General features: G+C 45.0%; 3 protein-coding genes across 3 annotated transcripts; all 3 read right to left on the reverse strand.

Moving 5' to 3' along the window:
- Window positions 1-113: 113 nt before the first annotated feature.
- LOC118095036 (olfactory receptor 11G2-like) lies at window positions 114-4,911 on the reverse strand. Its single transcript, XM_035135905.3, has 2 exons — window positions 4,563-4,911; window positions 114-2,281 (listed from the first exon to the last, which is right to left on the reverse strand). The coding sequence occupies exon 2, from the start codon at window positions 2,222-2,224 to the stop codon at window positions 1,334-1,336; it is 891 nt and encodes a 296-aa protein (XP_034991796.2). The 5' UTR covers window positions 2,225-2,281; window positions 4,563-4,911; the 3' UTR covers window positions 114-1,333.
- Window positions 4,912-6,530: 1,619 nt separating this feature from the next.
- Window positions 6,531-11,001, reverse strand: LOC118095651 (olfactory receptor 11H6-like). The gene is made up of 3 exons (XM_035136898.3): window positions 10,090-11,001; window positions 8,766-8,844; window positions 6,531-6,601 (listed from the first exon to the last, which is right to left on the reverse strand). Exons 1-3 carry the CDS (start codon window positions 10,999-11,001, stop codon window positions 6,531-6,533), a joined length of 1,062 nt encoding a protein of 353 aa, XP_034992789.3.
- A 3,539-nt stretch (window positions 11,002-14,540) lies between these two features.
- On the reverse strand, window positions 14,541-15,539 carry LOC118095650 (olfactory receptor 11G2-like). Its single transcript, XM_035136897.3, has one exon. It carries the CDS (start codon window positions 15,537-15,539, stop codon window positions 14,541-14,543), a length of 999 nt encoding a protein of 332 aa, XP_034992788.3.
- Window positions 15,540-18,761: the final 3,222 nt, after the last annotated feature.

Genomic DNA, 18,761 nt, shown 5'->3' on the forward strand with positions numbered 1-18,761 from the left:
TGTTTTTGTTTCTTTGAATGAAGAGTTAGCTTCACAGACACCTTGTGAGTTATTGCTGACCTGCTCCCCAACTCCCACCCTGACATATGTAACTCAGGCTGTAGATAAACATTATATATGTGCTTTATTCACCGAGCCTCACATATTGTCTGAAGCCTCTCACACACCTATATTGCAAGCAAATCATGAATCAGCTTAAGATGAAATGATAAATAATACAGTACTGAACATTATTATGTATAGGATATGGCACTGAACAGATATCACCACAATATATGGCGGCTGAGTACACACCACACATTTAAATCACATTTAACACATGGGAGTTCCAGCAAAGAAACTATTGTTTGGGAACTGGGAGCTGTTAAGGGCGCTGGCAACTGTAGCTCTGTAAGGAGTGAACTACAGTTCCCAGGATTCTTTGGGGGAAGCAATGCTCTACAAAGGTGTTTGTATGCAGCCACTATCTCAAATTCATCACATTCAGCTAGGGATGGATGGTTTCTTGAGCATCTCATTTATCCAATATTAGGTTCTGATTGTCATGTTGCTTTGTCAGTTTGCAATTTTATTCTATTTTTTTAAGAAAAAATGTCATCATGAAAAGTCATTAGCATTTTGTGTGCATTGCTAGTAATGTACACCTTTGGCCATCTATTTCCCATTTTAAACATTTTATAATAACATTTTGTAAGTTATTTTTACTTAGCATATGCATTTCATCAAGATTCATCAAGATAATACAGTCATACCTCGGTTTAAGTACGCCTCGGTTTGAGTACTTTCAGTTTAAGTACTCTGCGGACCTAACTGGAACGGATTAATTCACTTTCCATTACTTTCGATGGGAAAGTACGCTTCAGGTTAAGTACGGACTTCCGGAACCAATTACACTCATACCTCTGGTTAAGTATGCTTCAGATTGAGTACTCTGTGGACTCACCTGGAACAGATTAATCCACTTTCCATTACTTTCAATGGGAAAGTTTGCTTCAGGTTAAGTACGCTTCAGGTTAAGTACAGACTTCGGGAACCAATTGTGTTTGCAAACCAAGATACCACTGTATATGCACGTTTATGGACATGTTTTTGGTTGGAGAGCTGAATTGCAAAATTCATGCGGATTTCAAAAGCTAGTTGTGTCTGGTTTCACATGATGTTATTTCAGGAAACAGGAATGAGGAAAGTTTGCCTTTAAATGCCAACTGAACCAGATTTTGCCCCTCTCTCCTGTTTCCAGCCAGCCAGCCAGCCAACCATGGTAGCTCCTACAGAGGGAAAGGCCCCGATCTCTTGGCCAAGGTCCAAATCAACCACCCGCGGATCAGGGCCCCTAATTTCCCTGGAACAGCGTCCTCCTTAAGGCGCCTTTCATCTCCTTGTTCCTCAGGCTGTAGATGACTGGGTTGAGCAAGGGGGTTAGCACAGAATAGAAGAGGGTCACCACCTTGTTGCTGCCCCCTGAAGCTTCGGGAGCCACATAGGTGACCATGATGGAACCATAGAAAAGGCCCACCACCGCCAAGTGGGAGGTGCAAGTAGAGAAGGCCTTCTGCCTCGAGGCGGCGGAAGGCAGCCGCATCACTGCCTTGAGGACCGCTGCGTAGGAGCACAGGATGAAGAGGAAGGGTCCAAAGATGGCAATCGAGCTGAGGCTGTAGAAGGCCATCTCTGTGGCGGGGGCTGGCACACAGGAGGAAGCCAGCAGTGGGCCCGGGTCGCAGATGAAATGATCGAGGGTGTTTGGGCCGCAGAAATGGAGCTTGGAAATCAGCACGATGGGTGCCAGGAACCACAGGAAACCGGACGCCCAGCAGGAAGCTGATAGGGAGCAGCAAAACCGGGGGGACATGAGCATCGGGTAACGCAGCGGGTGGCAGATGGCCAGGTAGCGATCCAGTGCCATGGCTGCAAGGAGGAAGCTCTCGGTGGTTCCCATAGAGAAGAAAAAGTAGAACTGGAGGAAGCATCCGTTGAAGGAGATGATGGCCGGCAGCGGGGAGGACAGATCCCACAGCATCCGAGGCGCCGTGGTGGTTACGTAGCACATCTCCAAGCTGGAGAAGTTCCCCAGGAGGATGTACATGGGCAAGCGGGTGAGGCGAGAGTCCCGGAGGACGGCCCACACGATGCACAGGTTCCCCACCAAGGTGAAGGTATAGCAAATGGACAGCAAAGAGCAAAGGAGCAGGCGGGAGGCAGGCGAGAGGGATGGGAAGCCCATGAGGACAAACCCCGCTATCAAGCTGGTGTCGTTGGCTTGGTCCAAGGGGTGCTGTCCCTGTTGGCACGGGGGGGGGGGAATGGTTAGGGAAGGTTTTTAGCCTGGTCAAATGATACACACACTGACCTCACAGTCCTCTTCTGCTTCCCCCCTCCCTGCCAATTTCTGGATGTGTGTAGGCAAGATTATTTGGTTAGGGTTAAAAAAAGCTGGCAGCTGTTCAAACAGAACAAAAACGAAACAGGATTTGTCTAGATAGATGTTGTGACGATAGGACTGAGAATTGGTAGGGTTAGCAATTTGAAGGGCAGGGGGAAGAAAGAGGTGGAGAATATGCATTATAATTATATATTCATTTTCTTATCGTTCACTTCTTTTCTCTCTAATTAATGTTGTACGTTGTCTATTATATATTTGTAGCAATGATATTATTATTATTATTATTATTATTATTATCTGTGCTTTTTTCTGGAAAAAAGTAGGGGAACTCACCACAAAGTTTGTTTGTTTGTTTATTGCAGTGGCTAAATGTAAGATGTGATTAATAAACTCAAGCCGTCAATGATCTGGATGAAAAATGGCCACAACTTTATTGATTACTGATAGAGATGGATTTTTGACTCAGGCATTGGGTGTATATCTGTTCCAGTGCCCCCAGACCAATTTTTAAAAAATTAATTTAAAAAGTGTAAGGGAACTCAGTTTCCCCGAGTTCCTGCTCAACCCTCATCATCATCATCATCATCTTACCATTATAGTTAGTTGATTATCCCTTATTTTAACATTTTATATGTACTAATTATATAGAGACATTATAGTAAAGTGCTTTGATTTTAAAAAATGATATAGCATATAATATAATTTTTTAAAAATTAAATAACATTAAAATTAAATAAATTAAATAATAGTAAAAAGCAGAAAATGTTCGAACTTGTATGGAAGGTGGGAACCAACTTGAACACTCTTTTTAAAGTTTTCATTCATAATAACATTTTATTGCCACATTTTAGCTCTAAAAGGGCCCCCGAAAGTGACTTAAAATGAACTAATTATGAGAAGAATTAAAGTCTCAATTGCTATTACACAAATCTGAGATTGCTTCTGTTGCTGTTGCGGTTTTAAACTTGCATGGTGATATTTGTACAGGTCAGTTTGTTTAATTAGTTTATTGAATCACTTCCTACAATAGAATGCACTAAAGTGATTTTCAAGAATAGATTGCAACAATAAAATACAGCAATATAGTAAAGAACAACATAAACATATTAAAAGGATAAAAGGATAAAAGTATTTTTAAAAATTACTTATGGAATCTGAGGCAAAAGAAACATAGGCAAAGCTGGCATTAGATGTCAGGTGAATGCTGACTTAAAAAAAACAAAAAAACAACAACCCACCCTACTTACTTTTCAAGAAAACAGAATTCCCTATTTGTCTGATTATTATTATTATAATTATAATTTATGTTTGACTGTGTTTTTCTCTTACACACAAACACTCTCACACACATACACACAGAGCATTTTCAACTTTTCCAGAAATTTTACTTCTTTCTTTGAGAACATGCTATTTGGTTACTAATAAATTTATTATTATTATTATTATTATTATTATTATTATTATTATTATTATTATTATTATTATTATTATGTGACCCCCCCCCCGTTCCGTTTATTCTCAGAACAACCCTGTGAGGGAGTTTGAGGCAGTGACTGGCCCAGAGTCACTTAGCAGGGTTTGTGACTAAGCAGAGATTTGAAGCTGGGGTCCACACATTCCAAGCACACTTATTCCACTTTGACAATCATGGCTTCCCCCAAAGAATCCTGGGAACAGTAGTTTATTAAAGATGCCCAAAGCTGGTAGGAGCTGTCACAGAACTACATTTCCCAGCACCCTTAGCAAATTACAGTTCCCGGGATTGTTTGGGGGAAGTAATGAGTGTTAAAGCGGTAGAAGTACTTTAAATTTATGGCGCAGATGTGGGCTGGGTCTCCCCAATCTAACACCAACAGTCTGACATCCAAGGTGCTCCCTGGCTCTCACATCCCACTTCCCAATCCATGATATGCAATCAGATCTTTTGAGATAAGATTTTGGGGCCATTCTGTTAAAGACAACCCCAAACACATTTCCTGCCTCGATCAAATGCTTCAGGGAGGAACCATAGCTGACTGATAGAGAACATGGTTCACTCACAGACGGGGTCGGTGCTAGGGTTTTTTGCGCCCTAGGCGAGATTACCTTCTGGCGCCCCCCCCCCCCGGGCGTCTCCCTCCTCCCTGTGGGCCTGGCCCAGCCTTCACCCCCTTCCCTTCCCAGCGCCCCTCCCGCTTACCTGCGATGTTGACGGGTGGGTTGCTCTGGCTGCCCTCGGGCTTCAGCCACAGACCCCCGGGCGCAACAGCAGCTGCTCCTGCCTGCCCGAGAAGTAGAGCGTGGCGACGGTGCCTGGAGCCGAAGGCCCGGCTCTGGCGCGTGCACACCGCGGAAAGGGGCTGCTCTCGCCCCACGTGTTCTCCACACGCTGCTGCCCTCAGCGCTCCAGGCTGCACCGGGGTTGCTGCTGCCGCCCGCCCTGGACGCGGGTAGGTGGCGTCGGGGTGCAGCAGGCGCACAGCAGAGCGAGTCCTGCGAAGCCAGCAGTGCTCCCCATCGTGCCAGCGCCCCCTCCATTTTGGTGCCCTAGGCAACTGCCTAGTTTGCCTTAATGGAAGCGCCGGCCCTGCTCGCAGAAAGAACTAGCTCCCCTTCCTGCTATCTCTAGTTAAAAGGATCTGGTGCAGGTGCTAGGAAGGATCTCTGACCGGACCCTGCAGAACTGCTGTCAATAAGAGTCAGCAATTTTTGGCTAAATGGGCAATATGGTCTAATCTGGATTAAAGCAGCTCCCTGTGCCTTTGTACACAGAGGACACACACAAAAAGGCTATTTCATGTACAATAAAGATTTATCTTGTCATCTTATCTTATTGTGGTATCCAGCTTGACTGCTATTGCCAGACTACTTCTTTGTATTTACAAATAAGACTGAAAAGCAATACTCAGCTGAGGACAAGGAAGAAATATTTAACAAAATTCCTTACCGCATGTTTGGGCAGATTCAAGGACGACATCTGTCATATTAATTTGTTAAATTCAGATCTAGTGCATGGGAAAACTAAAAGTGAAGGGGAAAGTAGCAATCAATTGAATTACACACATACACATTTGCATATGATTATAGCAAGAAACGCACAATGCATTAATTCGTATTTTACTGTTGTCAAACATGCACTGAGCTTTGGGTCTAGGCAAACCTTCTCAAGTTTACAACTTCAGTAAGTGGTCTGAAGATACATGTGGATACCACCTTGCTAAAGCGAAGCAAGTTTCAGTTGGGTGTGTTCCTGGATGGGACCTGAGAAACCAGGGTTCAGACCCCTATTTGGCCATTAACCTTCTTGGGTGACCTTCAGTTGGTCACATAGCTCTCAGCCTAAGGTACCTCACAGGGTTGTTGTGAGGGTAACATGGAGAGAGGGAGAATTATGTGAGCTCCTTGGAGCAAAGGTGACAAATAAATGCAATAAATGAAATACTACTACTACGACTACAAAAAATGATGGAACCCAAGTTGTGATTCCTCCATTAGAAGTAATTCCTGCATAGCAGGGGGTTGGACTAGATGACCCTTTGTGTCCCTTCCAGCTCTACAGTTCTAGGGCTACAAACAGGGCATGGAAATAAACAGGCTTTAGATATGCATCATTGGAGTTTTCTATCCCTCTCCTTCTCCCCTGTCTTCAGAATTTCAGGCAATGCTCAGGTGCAGGCACAAGCAATAATTCTGTTTACAGTTCTGGCTGAAGAAAAGTGGGATGATCTTCTAGATTAGAGAAGTGGAATTACTCTAGAGTCCATCAGGAGTCCATCGTTTTATGTTGCTTCCATGAAGAACAGTAGGGTGCAGTGGTTAGAATAGGGAAGACTCTCCCTTCCCCCTCCACCTCGTTCTGCAGGCTGAGGGCTTTGGGCAGAGGGAGAGTGGAAACAAGCAAACATACCTTACCTCTCCTGAAACCTTCTCTGCTAGCATGACCCCGTCTTTAATTCCAAAGGACTGACCGGTGAAAGGAGGCTGTTATGTCAGCTCCTCAGGCCAGAGCCTCAGGGGACTCTTATCTCTAGAGGGTGATGGAGAAGCAAAGATCTGGATAGTCGCTTTAGCAGACCTGTGCTAAGATTCTGCAGGTGAGCTGAGGAAGGAAGATCATTATATGCTTGCTGGAGAGAAACCAGGACAGATTTCTTCAGGTCTGGAACACTTACCAGATGACATTTGGTACTGCTGCTGCAATGGCTTTTTTGCAGTAGGCATGGCATGGCTTCTCTTTGACTGTTTAAAAATGTAAAAATAAAAACCAAACAATGGGATATTATTATTATTATCCCCATCAAAGGTGGCTGTGGAGTATGCTATGTTCCCATGTCTTTTATTGAGTGGCTTATAGTGGTTTTTCTTATCAGTAGTATTTATATTGGCCACCCAATGACAGGTGGGTGTGACAACTCACCGGTCAATCACATGGCACCATCATGATAGCACAAGATTGATATGTGGGCTGTTCTGCCCACCTATCAAATTTCTTTGCACTGGTTGTTGGGCACTTGGGAACCATAATACAAAGGGTATTACCAGTGCTGTGTGTGGTATTTTGGGAAACGTCAAGCCTAGGGCTGGCAAAACACTTCTTTCTGCTGCCCATCACCTGGTTCTAGACATCTGCTGTGCAAAAGAGTTCTCCCTCGCACAGTCAATGCCTGCCAAAACGCAGGTTTCTTTCTCCCTCTGCCATCAGCTGATGGGAGACAGAAAAAAGTCTGCTTTTTACAGGCATCATAAAAACAATTGCAGCACAAACATTTCAGACAATAAGGCAGGGGGGGGCGATTTCTTAGAGTAAATATTGTTGTGCATCACCCCATTCTCTGAGCGGTGCGAGATTCCAGGGATTCCAGGCACTTACCCAGGGTTCGTGTTTCCCTTTGGAAATGAGGCACAGCAGAGACGGTGGTGTCTTTATGATATATGGTTTACTTACACATATAGACCATCTGATCCTACAATGGAGGGGTTTACAGTACTAACACCCCAAGTCGGCCTTACTTCTTCCAGAGTCTCCCCAGCTTGCTGCTTTTCATCTAGCTCATATCACTGCAAGTCTCAACTCCCAGCTCTGACTTCATTCTTCTAACTAAAGTGGTACCTCGGTTTAAGTACACAATTGGTTCTGGAAGTCTGTACTTAACCTGAAGCGTACTTAACCTGAAGCAAACTTTCCCATTGAAACAAAATAAAAAAATTTCTTCAGTAGCACCTTAAAGACCAACTAAGTTTTTATTTTGGTATGAGCTTCCGTGAAGAAGTGTGCATGCACACGAACTCAGACCAACACGGCTACCTACCTGCTTCGACTCAGACCAACACGGCTACCTACCTGTAACTTTCTCATTGAAATTAATGGAAAGTGGATTAATCCATTCCAGACGGTCCGTGGAGTACTTAAACTGAAGCGAACTTAACCTGAAGCAAACTTTCCCGTTGAAAGTAATGGAAAGTGGATTAATCTGTTCCAGACAGACCCATGGAGTACTCAACCTTGAAGCGTACTTAACCCGAAGAATGACTGTAATTGGTTCTGGAAGTCCGTACTTAACCTGAAGCGTACTTAACCTGAAGCGAACTTTCCCATTGAAAGTAATGGAAAGTGGATTAATCCGTTCCAGATGGGTCCACGGAGTACTTAAACTGAAAGTACTCAAACTGAGACATACTTAAACCGAGGTATGACTGTATCTGCAAGTTGAGGGAGGGGCCCCAGCCATTTGCCATCTCATACAGAGTCCTTAATGGCCCATTAATGGCCCATCACTCAGGCAATCCTCTGACCAAGAAGCTAGCCTGACTTATATTTTAACATTTGCTGGATCCAGGGGTTAGAAGTCTCTTGGCATACAGCTTACCGCCCTCCCCCCCAAACTCATAACACTACCCATTCCCAAGAACAAGGCCTATGTCCACAGATGTACAAACAAGCAGCAAAATACAACTTCCCTGTAGAAAAATAATGAGTTAGCAAAGGCTAATTCCTTTAACGGAATACCCTTGACGAAAGCGTTCTCCCATCCTTGTCACCTGAACCAGTACAAGTTGTGATGATTTGCTACGCAGCAGGCGAAACCCAAATGGCACCAGCCAATCAGCCAAGTGAAGATATTCCTGCCGTGCCCCTGTCCCAAAGACAGACAACACATGATGGCATAGCAAGGTCAAGCGCAACAAAGTCCTAAAAATAGGGAGAGGTGGGTGGGTGTTCCAAATGCACGCACCAAAAGAAGAAGCTCTGGGTCACATGCATGGGTATATATAGGTCCCTCGATCCGTTTGGACTGTGCCCCATTGACCAGATTGAACCCAGCATTGAGGGACCTTCCAATCAGGTGTTGTGGCTGACCAATCTTCCCCACCCACAACACAGGGTGTCGGTCTCCACTGCAACATGTGCCCTCTTTGAGGGAGGTCCCGATTTGTAAAACAGTGGCCTTAGCTGGCCACTTAAGTGCCCTCTGCAGTATCTCAAAGAATGACCAAGGTTACAATGGAGAACTGGGGTGAAGTGGGTTGGGTAGAACATATAAAGGGCCATAGAACATATAAAAGCAACAATTTATAATCTACACTGACATTCCTTTTCAATGAGAAGCAGAAACATCAGCAAGAAACTGCAGTTAAAAAAGGAATACAAAAACCAATGCAGAAAGTGGATCTTTTTTTAAGCAGATTTACAAAATGGGTACCAAGCGGTGTACACATGAAATTGGAGCTAAAAACAGTCAAGATAAAATAAATGTACATAAAACCATTATTGCCTTAAAAAACAGCGATAAAATGAATCAAATGTTTAAAACAGATATTCAAGCATCCCTTTGGTTAGTTACTGTTGGAAGTGAGGTTAGTAATAGAAAGCTAATGGATTTTTTGGGGGGAAGGAATATTAATTGCCACATGGTATAAGAAAGTATGGCAGTTAGCTTTGATTGAGAAAAAAATGACTAGCAAATTAAACAACAGACTGGCATACCTTTATTAGGCATACTGCTAAAGAGAACAGGGCAGAACCTCCCTCACACTACAAAATTTACTGCCTAGTATAATTCTAAACTGCTCACTGGAAGGACAGATCGTGAAGCTGAGGCTCCAATACTTTGGCCACCTCATGAGAAGAGAAGAATCCTTGGAAAAGACCCTGATGTTGGGAAAGATTGAGGGCACTAGGAGAAGGGGACGGCAGAGGACGAGATGGTTGGACAGTGTTCTCAAAGCTACCAACATGAGTTTGACCAAACTGCGGGAGGCATGGTCCATGGGGTCACGAAGAGTCGGACACGACTAAACGACTAAACAACAACAACAATAATTCTAAACTATAATTTGTTTATTAACTCTGATAAGTGGCAGGAAACACATTATTTTAGGGGTGCTGGCCGCATGGCCATCTGGAATCTCATCTCCTGGGGAGGGTGGGGTGGTTTTATTTTTTTTAAAAAATGAGAAAATAAAAATAATGAACGAGATGTAGGTTATGTCTCTTATATTCCAACCATTGGCTTGGGTGCTAACCATAGCTGTAATGTTCTTTCCTCCTCAGAATCTCTGATCCACTTAGTTCATTTCCTGTTGAATTTGTAGCCCAAGTTCCAGGAGGCTTAGAAACCACATTTCACCCTTACAACAACCTCTGTGCAGTAGGGTACGCAGAGGGAGAATCACTTGCTCCCTGAGAACTGCGCTTGAGGACTTCAACATCCTTGAAGCAATGTCCTCTTCAATGCCGCTATCATCTCCTTGTTCCGCAAGCTGTAGATGAGAGGGTTGAGCAGAGGGGTTACCACAGAGTAGAAGAGAGTCACCGCCTTATTGCTCCCTCCTGAAGATTCTGGGTTGACATAGGTGACCATGACGGAGCCATAGAACAAGCTGACCACCGCCAGGTGGGACGTGCAGGTGGAAAATGCTTTGCGTCGGCCTGCGGCGGAAGGGAGCTTTAGTACCTTCTGCAGAACAGTGCCGTAGGAGGCTACAATGAAGAGGAAGGTTGCGAAGATGATGAGGGAGCTGAGGACGTAGCAGGACATCTGTGTGAGGGGTGCTGGGCGGCAGGAGACAGCTAGAAGTGGGCCTGGGTCGCAGACAAAATGATCCAGGATGTTGGGGCCACAAAACGGGAGCTGGGAAATTAGGACGATGGGCACGAGAAACCACAGGAAACCAGAGATCCAGCAGCAAGCTGATAAGGTGCTGCAAAACTGCGGGGACATGAGCATTGGGTAGCGCAGTGGGTGGCAGATGGCAAGGTACCGGTCTAAGGCCATGCTGGAGAGGCATAAACATTCCGTTGCCCCCATGGAGAAGAAGAAATAGAACTGGAAGAAGCAGTCACGGAAGGAGATGATCCCCGGCGGGAATGCCATGTCGATGAGCATCCGAGGTACCGTGGAGGTGACGTAGCACATTTCCAGTCCAGAGAAGTTGCCCAGCAGGATGTACATGGGCATGCGGGACAAATGGGTGTCCCTGAGCACAGCCCACAGGATGCTTAGGTTCCCCAGTAGGGTGAAAGCATAGCTGGCAGAGAGGAAGGAGCACAGGATCAAGCGTAATGTGGGCGAGAGGGAGGGGAAGCCCAGAAGAACAAATTCAGTCACTTTCTGGCCGGTGGTGTTGGCCAGATCCATTTGCCGCTCCTATAGATGCACAAAATCATTGTGAAGAACAGGTTATAAATTTTATTAAGTAAATAAATAAATCTGTGGATTTGGAGTGTATTCTTATGCGCCGACATGGCTGCCTTTCCTTCTTCAGTTCATATGTCTCTCCTCTTTCCCCTTGTTTCAACAAACCTACCGTAGTTCATCCTGGCTCCAGTGTTGGTGCCCATCTCATGTCTAAGCATGTTACACCAAGCTACAAGGAAATTTAAAAAGCATTGTAAGGGAATGGGTGGCAGTGGGAAAGGATCACATTGAGGAACTCCTGAGAGCCACAAATATCTATTTTTTTAAAAAAGGGGAGCAGTTTCCCTATAGGTGGTGGTATCCCCAATACATGTATCTGTGTACTGATAAAATACCACAAGAACAGCAGCCTCTCATCCACCTGGTCTAGGGAACCACCCACTAACACGGTTTCACTCTCGTCTGGATTGAGTTTCAGTTTGTTGGCTCTCACCCAGTCCATTATCGAGGCAGGACACACCAGTCCAGTACTCAGTCTCAAATGCCATATAATGCCTTCACTTTTGTGCTGAAATTTTTATTTGGATGGTCCATTTGCGGGTGGGAACATCTTCATTTTTAAAATCTATGCACAACAACCCTTAGTATAATTTTATTAATATCAGGTTATGATGCTGAGAAAGCTCCTCCTTTCAAACCCACCACTTTAAACATGCCTAGGCACCCATGTCTTCCAAACCATTTGCTGTTCCTTGAAGAAAATGCTGTGGAGCTGCACAGCAACTTGGAAAGGGAGATATTTGAAAGGAAAGCCAACGTGAAATTAAAAGCTCACCTGGTCCACAGCTACTGTCTCCCAGTTCCAGATGCCATTGAGTTCTGGAGATGTCACCTTGAGAAGAAGGCTGATGTCTTGAAATCATAGGCTGAAGCCACAGTGGTACGTTGTCTCCAGAGTGCAGCAGAAAAACAGACCTGTATTTTTTTAATTGCCATGTTTGCGAGAGCATATTTATCAATTGATGCAGAGGGGTCTCCCTGGCAGCAGCATACTGTGGGTTGCTGGTGCCCGGGTTGGGCAAGCTGCTGATGCTGTTGGAGTGCCCCTCCCCACTAGAGCCAAGCGGGGGTGCACTGAGTAGCAAGCCTACCCATGCTAATTATCTCCTGCTTGGACTACTGCAATGCTCTCTATGTGGGGCTACCTTTGAAGGTGACCCAGAAAATACAACTAATCCAGAAGGCGGCAGCTACACTGGTGACTGGGGGCGGCCACCAAGACCACATAACACCGGTCTTGAAAGACCTACATTGGCTCCCAGTACGTTTCTGGGCACAATGCAAAGCAGGCCCGGCTCTAGGTGTAGTCCCGGTGGTGCGGGGCGGCAGGGCGCCGGGCCGGCAGGGGGGGCGCTGCGCAGCAAAGCCGCGCGGAAGCCATACTGCGCACTGCAAGGGGGGGCGCTGGAGCGATCTCCATGCCTCAGTGCCAGGGCGCCCAACCTGCTTGAGACGGCCCTGATGCAAAGTGTTGATGCTGACCTTTAAAGCCCTAAACGGCCTCGGCCCAGTATACCTGAAGGAGCGTCTCGACCCCCATCGTTAAGCCCAGACACTGAGGTCCAGTGCTGAGGGCCTTCTGATAGTTCCCTTGCTGCGAGAAGCCAAGTTGCAGGTAACCAGGCAGAGGGCCTTCTCGGTAGTGGTGAGAAACACTGGCTCCCCTTCTCCAGGACAACATTTTCCCTGTGTGACAGGTCCACAGTTACCCCTGGCAACTTCCATTTCACAGATCCAAGCATGTTCCTTTGATGGTTCATCAACACCTTTGTCATTCTTGATGACTTCCATCCCAGGTGACACCCTGAAAAATAAGCTTAGCCTGCATTTTTACACTGCTAAGCTGTCTTTCACCCAGGCGAGGACCCTAAGCATTTAGCAATTTCTTACAGCCAGTAATTTCTAACATCCACAAACTGCTTAGAATTACAGGCACTTGTGCACCCCCAAAACTCTAGTACCCCAAATCTGTAACACTATGTTAAAATAATATTCTGTCCCATATAGTGTTCTGCAGAAGCTGTTCAAGAGGGAAGGAGGACTTCCACTTAGAATAATAGAATAATAGAATCATAGAGTTGGAAGAAACCACAAGGGCCATCCAGTCCAACCCCCTACCAAGCAGGAAACACCATCAAAGCATTCCGGACAGATGGCTGTCACTTGCTCATCAGAAAAATCTCCCTGCATACAGAAAAATAGCTTGACAGGGAGAAAGCTTGACCTTGCCTCCTTTCCTGAAATGCTGCTTATCCAAGCAACTGATACTAATCTCCCGCATATGTGGCCTGTTTTTTCCCGGCGTGGGTTAGGCTTGGGCCCATCCGTCATCGCTTGTCCCAAGAGGGCGGCGGATGGGCCCCAGCCTAGGCCGCATGGCGGCTGTTCCCTTTCCGGCAGCGTTGGAAGGGGCATGGCTCCTCCGCAGCCACCGTCGGGCACTTCACCGGCCCTTGCTTGTTCTTGGTATAAGCTTTTGTGTGCATGCACACTTCTTCAGATATACTGTATCTGAAGTGTATCTGAAGAAGTGTATCTGAAGAAGTGTGCATGCACACAAAAGCTTATACCAAGAACAAACTTAATTGGTCTCCAAGGTGCTACTGGACAATTTTTAATTTTTTAATATTATTTTATATTGGCAATTTTCACTCTCTCCAATTCAGTGTTTATATGAACTTTATATCTACATCAGCATAATCTAGATCTGAACAATGCCTTCAGGTTGAGTAAAAAGGGTGTGTGTTTAGTTTGTCATGTTTCTTATTTCAAGATGTAACTAAATTTAATTTTTAAAAGTGAAATTAGGTAATTTCTCAGTAAAAATGCAACAAAAATAATTTCCCTCCCCCATTCCTAAGCATGACACACACAACGCACGCCCCCCCCAAGTCATGTTGTTATATAAATGAACTTTTAATAAGTTTAATTTTGTTGATTACATAATAGATACACCAAATAATTCTGAGCCAATAATGTTGGACCCTTACATTCTAGTTCTCAAAGGAAGAAGTAAACATTATTATAGTGTCATGTGGTTGACTAATGAATACTCCCATCCCTGACCAGCTTAGTTTTTGGAATAGAGCTGGTCCAAGACATTTTGCTGCCTGTGGACAGGATGACCCCCCCCCCCCGTCTCACACACTTGACTGTCAATATAATCTTTTTAAAATTACTGGTGACAGGACAGCATACTCCAGTTGTCCCAGTGACAGTGGAATCATGTAGGGGTGACACAGCTCTGGGCTCCAACATCTCACCACACTCCCTGACATCCAGCATCTATTGCCTGAAGCAGCGATCTCACTTTGCCCAGTGTTAGGGCTGGTCAATTTTTGAGGAATCTTAACTGGACATTACAATGTGACTGAGGTGGGATGTTCATTCTTCTGGTCAAAACTAAACACACCCATGAGTTCTTCAACAGACTGATTGGGTATTGCGTTCTCTTTCTTCTTCTTCTTCTTCCCACTTTTTCACTCTGTCACAATTCTGCTCCGCCATTTCTCTGTGTTCCTCAACAACCGTCCCAGTGCCTCTTTCACCTGATCATTCCTCAGGCAGTAGATCAGCGGGTTGAGAAAGGGGGTAACAGCGGTGTAGAACAGCGTCACGGCTGCATTGAGCGCTGACTGGCTTTCTCCACGTGGAATTAAATTGACGGCTGCTACTGACCCGTAAAAAAGTGTCACCACAATTAGATGGAATGATATTGTGGAGAAAGCCTTCCTACGATTTCCCTGGCTAGAGGCTTTCACCAGAGTAAGAATCACAACACCATAGGAGAGCACAACAAATAAGATATTGACTAAAACCCCAGAAGTCATAGAAAGCTGACAGATGAAAGGAACATTTCCTAGTGGGGGGCAGGCCAGGGACATAATCAGCCCAGGATCGCACAGAAGATTATCAATGATGTTTGGCCCACAGAAGGACAATTTGGAGATCAAGGTCACTGGGACAACATTCCACAGGAAGCCAAGGACCCAGCAAGCAGCCACCAGGGCATAGCAGGAATCCAGGGACATGATTTGTGGGTAGCGCAGTGGGTGGCAGATGGCCAAGTAGCGGTCCAAGGCCATGACTGAAAGGAAGAAGCATTCAGTGCTTCCAAGAGAAAAGAAGAGGTAGAACTGAGCCAAACAGTCATGAAAGGGGATGATTCCTCCATGAGAGGATGCCAGGTCAAAGAGCATCCGGGGCACAGTTACACTCACATAACACACTTCCAGCCAGGAGAAGTTGCTCAGCAGGACGTACATGGGAAGCTGGGATAAATGGGTGTCCAGGACCACCAGTGTGATAATCATGAGGTTCTCGGCCAAAGTGAGAATGTAGAGGGTGGTGAAAAAGACGAGAAGCAGGAAACGTTTCTGTTGCCCATCTCCAAAGCCCACCAAAATGAATTCCTGGATGGTGGTCCCATTGGCCATCTCCATCTGCAAGTAGATAATAGAACCATCAGCCCATGCCATATGCAAGTATTAGCTGCCTGTCTCCTTGTTTGGAGGACAAAAGCTATGCAGAAATGCCTATTAGGTGGAGAGAGAGAGAGGGAACCGTTGTAACCCCCTTCCCATATATTTCAGATCACATTTTCTCACCATATGCATCTTACAGTTGTTTTTAAACCCTGGTAGCTAAGCAAACACCGAGTTAGTTGTGTTTACCATAATGTGTGAGATTATCCATAGGGAACACACACCTGTGTGTGTGTGTGTGTGTGTGTGTGTGTGTGTGTAGGCATATTGTATAGCCATTAAATGTGAATAAAACTGCTTGTGAATAAAACTGCTCTGTTCTCTGGATCAACAGGGAACAACTCTGCTTCTTCATTGATCTGATAGCCCTTCAGATATTTGGAGCTGAGTAGTAGAGCATCTCCTTTGCATGCAGAAGGTCTCAGGTTCAATCCCCAGCATCTCCAAGTAGGTCTGGAGATACCCTTGTTTGAAACCCTGGAGAGCAGCTGCCGGTCAGTGTGGACAATGCTGAGTTAGATGGACCAACAGTCTGACTCAGTATATGGCAGTTTCCTGTGTTTTTCAAATGGCTGAGTAAGAGCATGGCAAAATCAACTAGGAGAAGATCAGCCTGGAGGGGGGCAAACAGGAGCAGGACAAAATATTCTGGAAAAGGTAGCGAGGAAATGAAATATTTACATAGGATGTTGACTAGCTGGAAGGTGTGCAGAGGAGGGCAACCAAGATGATCAAAGGTCTGGAAACCAAGCCTTATGAGGAATGGTTGAAGGAACTGGGTATGTTTAACCTGGAATAGAGGAGAGATGATAGCCATCTTCAAATATCTCAAGGGCTGTCACATGGAAGATGGAGCAAGCTTTTTTTCTCCTGCTCTGGGGGGTTGGACTCAAGTTACAAGAAAGGCTTCAAGTTACAAGAAAGGAGATTCCAATTAAAAATCAGGAAAAACTTTCTGCTTGACAGTGGAACGGTCTCCCTCGGGAGGTGGTGGACTCTCCTTCCTTGGAGGTGTTTAAGCAAAGGTTGGATGGCCATCTGTCATGATTCTATGATTCTACATGCTAACAATATCCAATAATTTAGATTTTGTGCAGGAAAATGGGTGATTAGGATATGAAAATGTCTTACCCAGAGTGATTGTCTACCCAGCTTTCTCTAAGCAGGACCACTAAATGACTTCCTTGAAATGAGGGTCTTTCCAACTGTTGTTCATAAGGAAACTAAACAATACATTGTAGCTTTATGCAAGACTAAGGTGCTGCTACTGCTGCTTAATAAAAACATAATAAAGATACCATTTTATTGTCAAGGTGGCTGCTGCCAGTGGTGGACTTTGGGATCTCAAATTTAAGCAGTGCTTGTGTGCCACTAAAATTTGGTGCCTCCTGCCTCTCATGCTCCATTCTACAACATTGTTTTGGCACCCCTGCAATGTGGCACCCAGTGTGATTTCCCAGCAGTCACGCTATCCTAAAACCACCTCTGCTGCTGAGCATTTTTCGAAAGAATTTTCCAGGGTCTGAGTTGGGGAAAACAGGTTTAAATTAGTATCAGGAGTGCAGCTGGGAAATCTTGATTCTATGCTCCGAGGGCCTTCTCGGTAGTGGCACCCGCCCTGTGGAACGCCCTCCCATCAGATGTCAAGGAAATAATCAACTATCTGAGTTTTAGAAGACATCTGAAGGCAGCCCTGCATTGGGAAATTTTTAATGTCTAATGTTATACATTTTTTTTATGTGCTGTAAGCTGCCCTGAGTGTCTGGGGAAACCCAGCCAGATGGGTGGGGTATTAATAGTAGTAGTAGTAGTAGTAGTAGTAGTAGTAGTAGTAGTAGTAGAATCATAGAATCATAGAGTTGGAAGAGACCACGAGGGCCATCCAGCCCAACCCCCTGCCAAGCAGGAAACACAATCAAAGCATTCTTGACATGTGGCTGTCAAGCCTCTGCTTAAAGACCTCCAAAGAAGGAGACTCCACCACACTCCTTGGTAGCAAATTCCACTGCCGAACAGCTCTTACTGTCAGAAAGTTCTTCCTAATGTTTAGGTGGAATCTTCTTTCTTGAAGTTTGAATCCATTGCTCCGTGTCCGCTTCTCTGGAGCAGCAGAAAACAACCTTTCTCCCTCCTCTATATGACATCCTTTTATATATTTGAACATGGCTATCATATCACCCCTTAACCTTCTCTTCTCCAGGCTAAACATACCCAGCTCCCTAAGCCCACTCCTCATAAGGCATCGTTTCCAGGCCCTTGACCATTTTGGTTGCCCTCTTCTGGACACGTTCCAGCTTGTCAGTATCCTTCTTGAACTGTGGTGCCCAGAACTGGACACAGTACTCCAGGTGAGGTCTGACCAGAGCAGAATACAGTGGTACTATTACTTCCCTAGATCTAGATGCTATACTCCTATTGATGCAGCCCAGAATTGCATTGGCTTTTTTAGCTGCTGCATCACAGTAGTAGTAGTAGTAGTAGTAGTAGTAGTAGTAATTCCCCTAACTATTATTTCTCCCTCCCCATGCAGAACTTTATAATAGCTTGTTTACATTGCCTTGAAAAACCAAAATCTGAGCATTGCAAGTGTCACCCATTCAAACCCATCCCTCTATGTTCTTCTTCTTCCAACCCATCTTCCTTTGGCTTGGTAGCAATCCCATTTAAGTACCTCAGTAGCTTTCAAACTCTTGATCTAGCCAGCTGTGGGGACATCACATACCTTGTCCTTCTGCAATAACAGGCCATGGGATTGTTTGGGTGGTAAGGAAGTGCAGATAAAAGCTAGAATGCCTCTGATAAGTATTTGGTGGCCCTGGGGAATATGCCCCTTAAGAACATTGTCATTATCCACTGAAAGAGCATCTCTTTAGGGGTTTGAAACACAGGAAATTCCTACAGGTATTTCTTGTTTACCTGGATTCTGTTTTGCATAACATGGACACCTTTGAGCAATTAAACTGCTGGAACGCTTTTTAATGTGTAATGTTATATTATGTTTTTATATATGTTGGAAGCTGCCTAGAGTGACCGGGGCAACCCAGTCAGATGAGTGGGGTAAAAATATTATGATTATGATTAATTATAAAGGCTCTTCAAGTTTAGTTTAACCACACAGAAAACAACTATATTGTTTTATTTGGTTACGGTGCCGTCGTTCTACAGGGGACTTTACAAAAGAAGCTAACGATGCAGAATTAGTCCCAGTGGAAGCAA

Source organism: Zootoca vivipara, chromosome 12 (assembly GCF_965207765.1).
Source record: "Zootoca vivipara chromosome 12, rZooViv2.hap1.1, whole genome shotgun sequence".
In the NCBI taxonomy this organism is placed as follows: domain Eukaryota; kingdom Metazoa; phylum Chordata; class Lepidosauria; order Squamata; family Lacertidae; genus Zootoca; species Zootoca vivipara.

Coding starts and splice junctions, on each gene's coding strand:
- LOC118095650 (XM_035136897.3), bottom strand. CDS start 15,539: ATGGCATGGGCTGATGGTTCTATTATCTACTTGCAGATGGAGATGGCC.
- LOC118095036 (XM_035135905.3), bottom strand. CDS start 2,224: ATGGGCTTCCCATCCCTCTCGCCTGCCTCCCGCCTGCTCCTTTGCTCT.
- LOC118095651 (XM_035136898.3), bottom strand. CDS start 11,001: ATGGATCTGGCCAACACCACCGGCCAGAAAGTGACTGAATTTGTTCTT. Junction 8,845..10,089: donor AGATGATAGCGGCATTGAAG/AGGACATTGCTT, acceptor TGGTCATTCTTT/GAGATACTGCAGAGGGCACT. Junction 6,602..8,765: donor CTCCCTCAAAGAGGGCACAT/GTTGCAGTGGAG, acceptor ATTTTTAAACAG/TCAAAGAGAAGCCATGCCAT.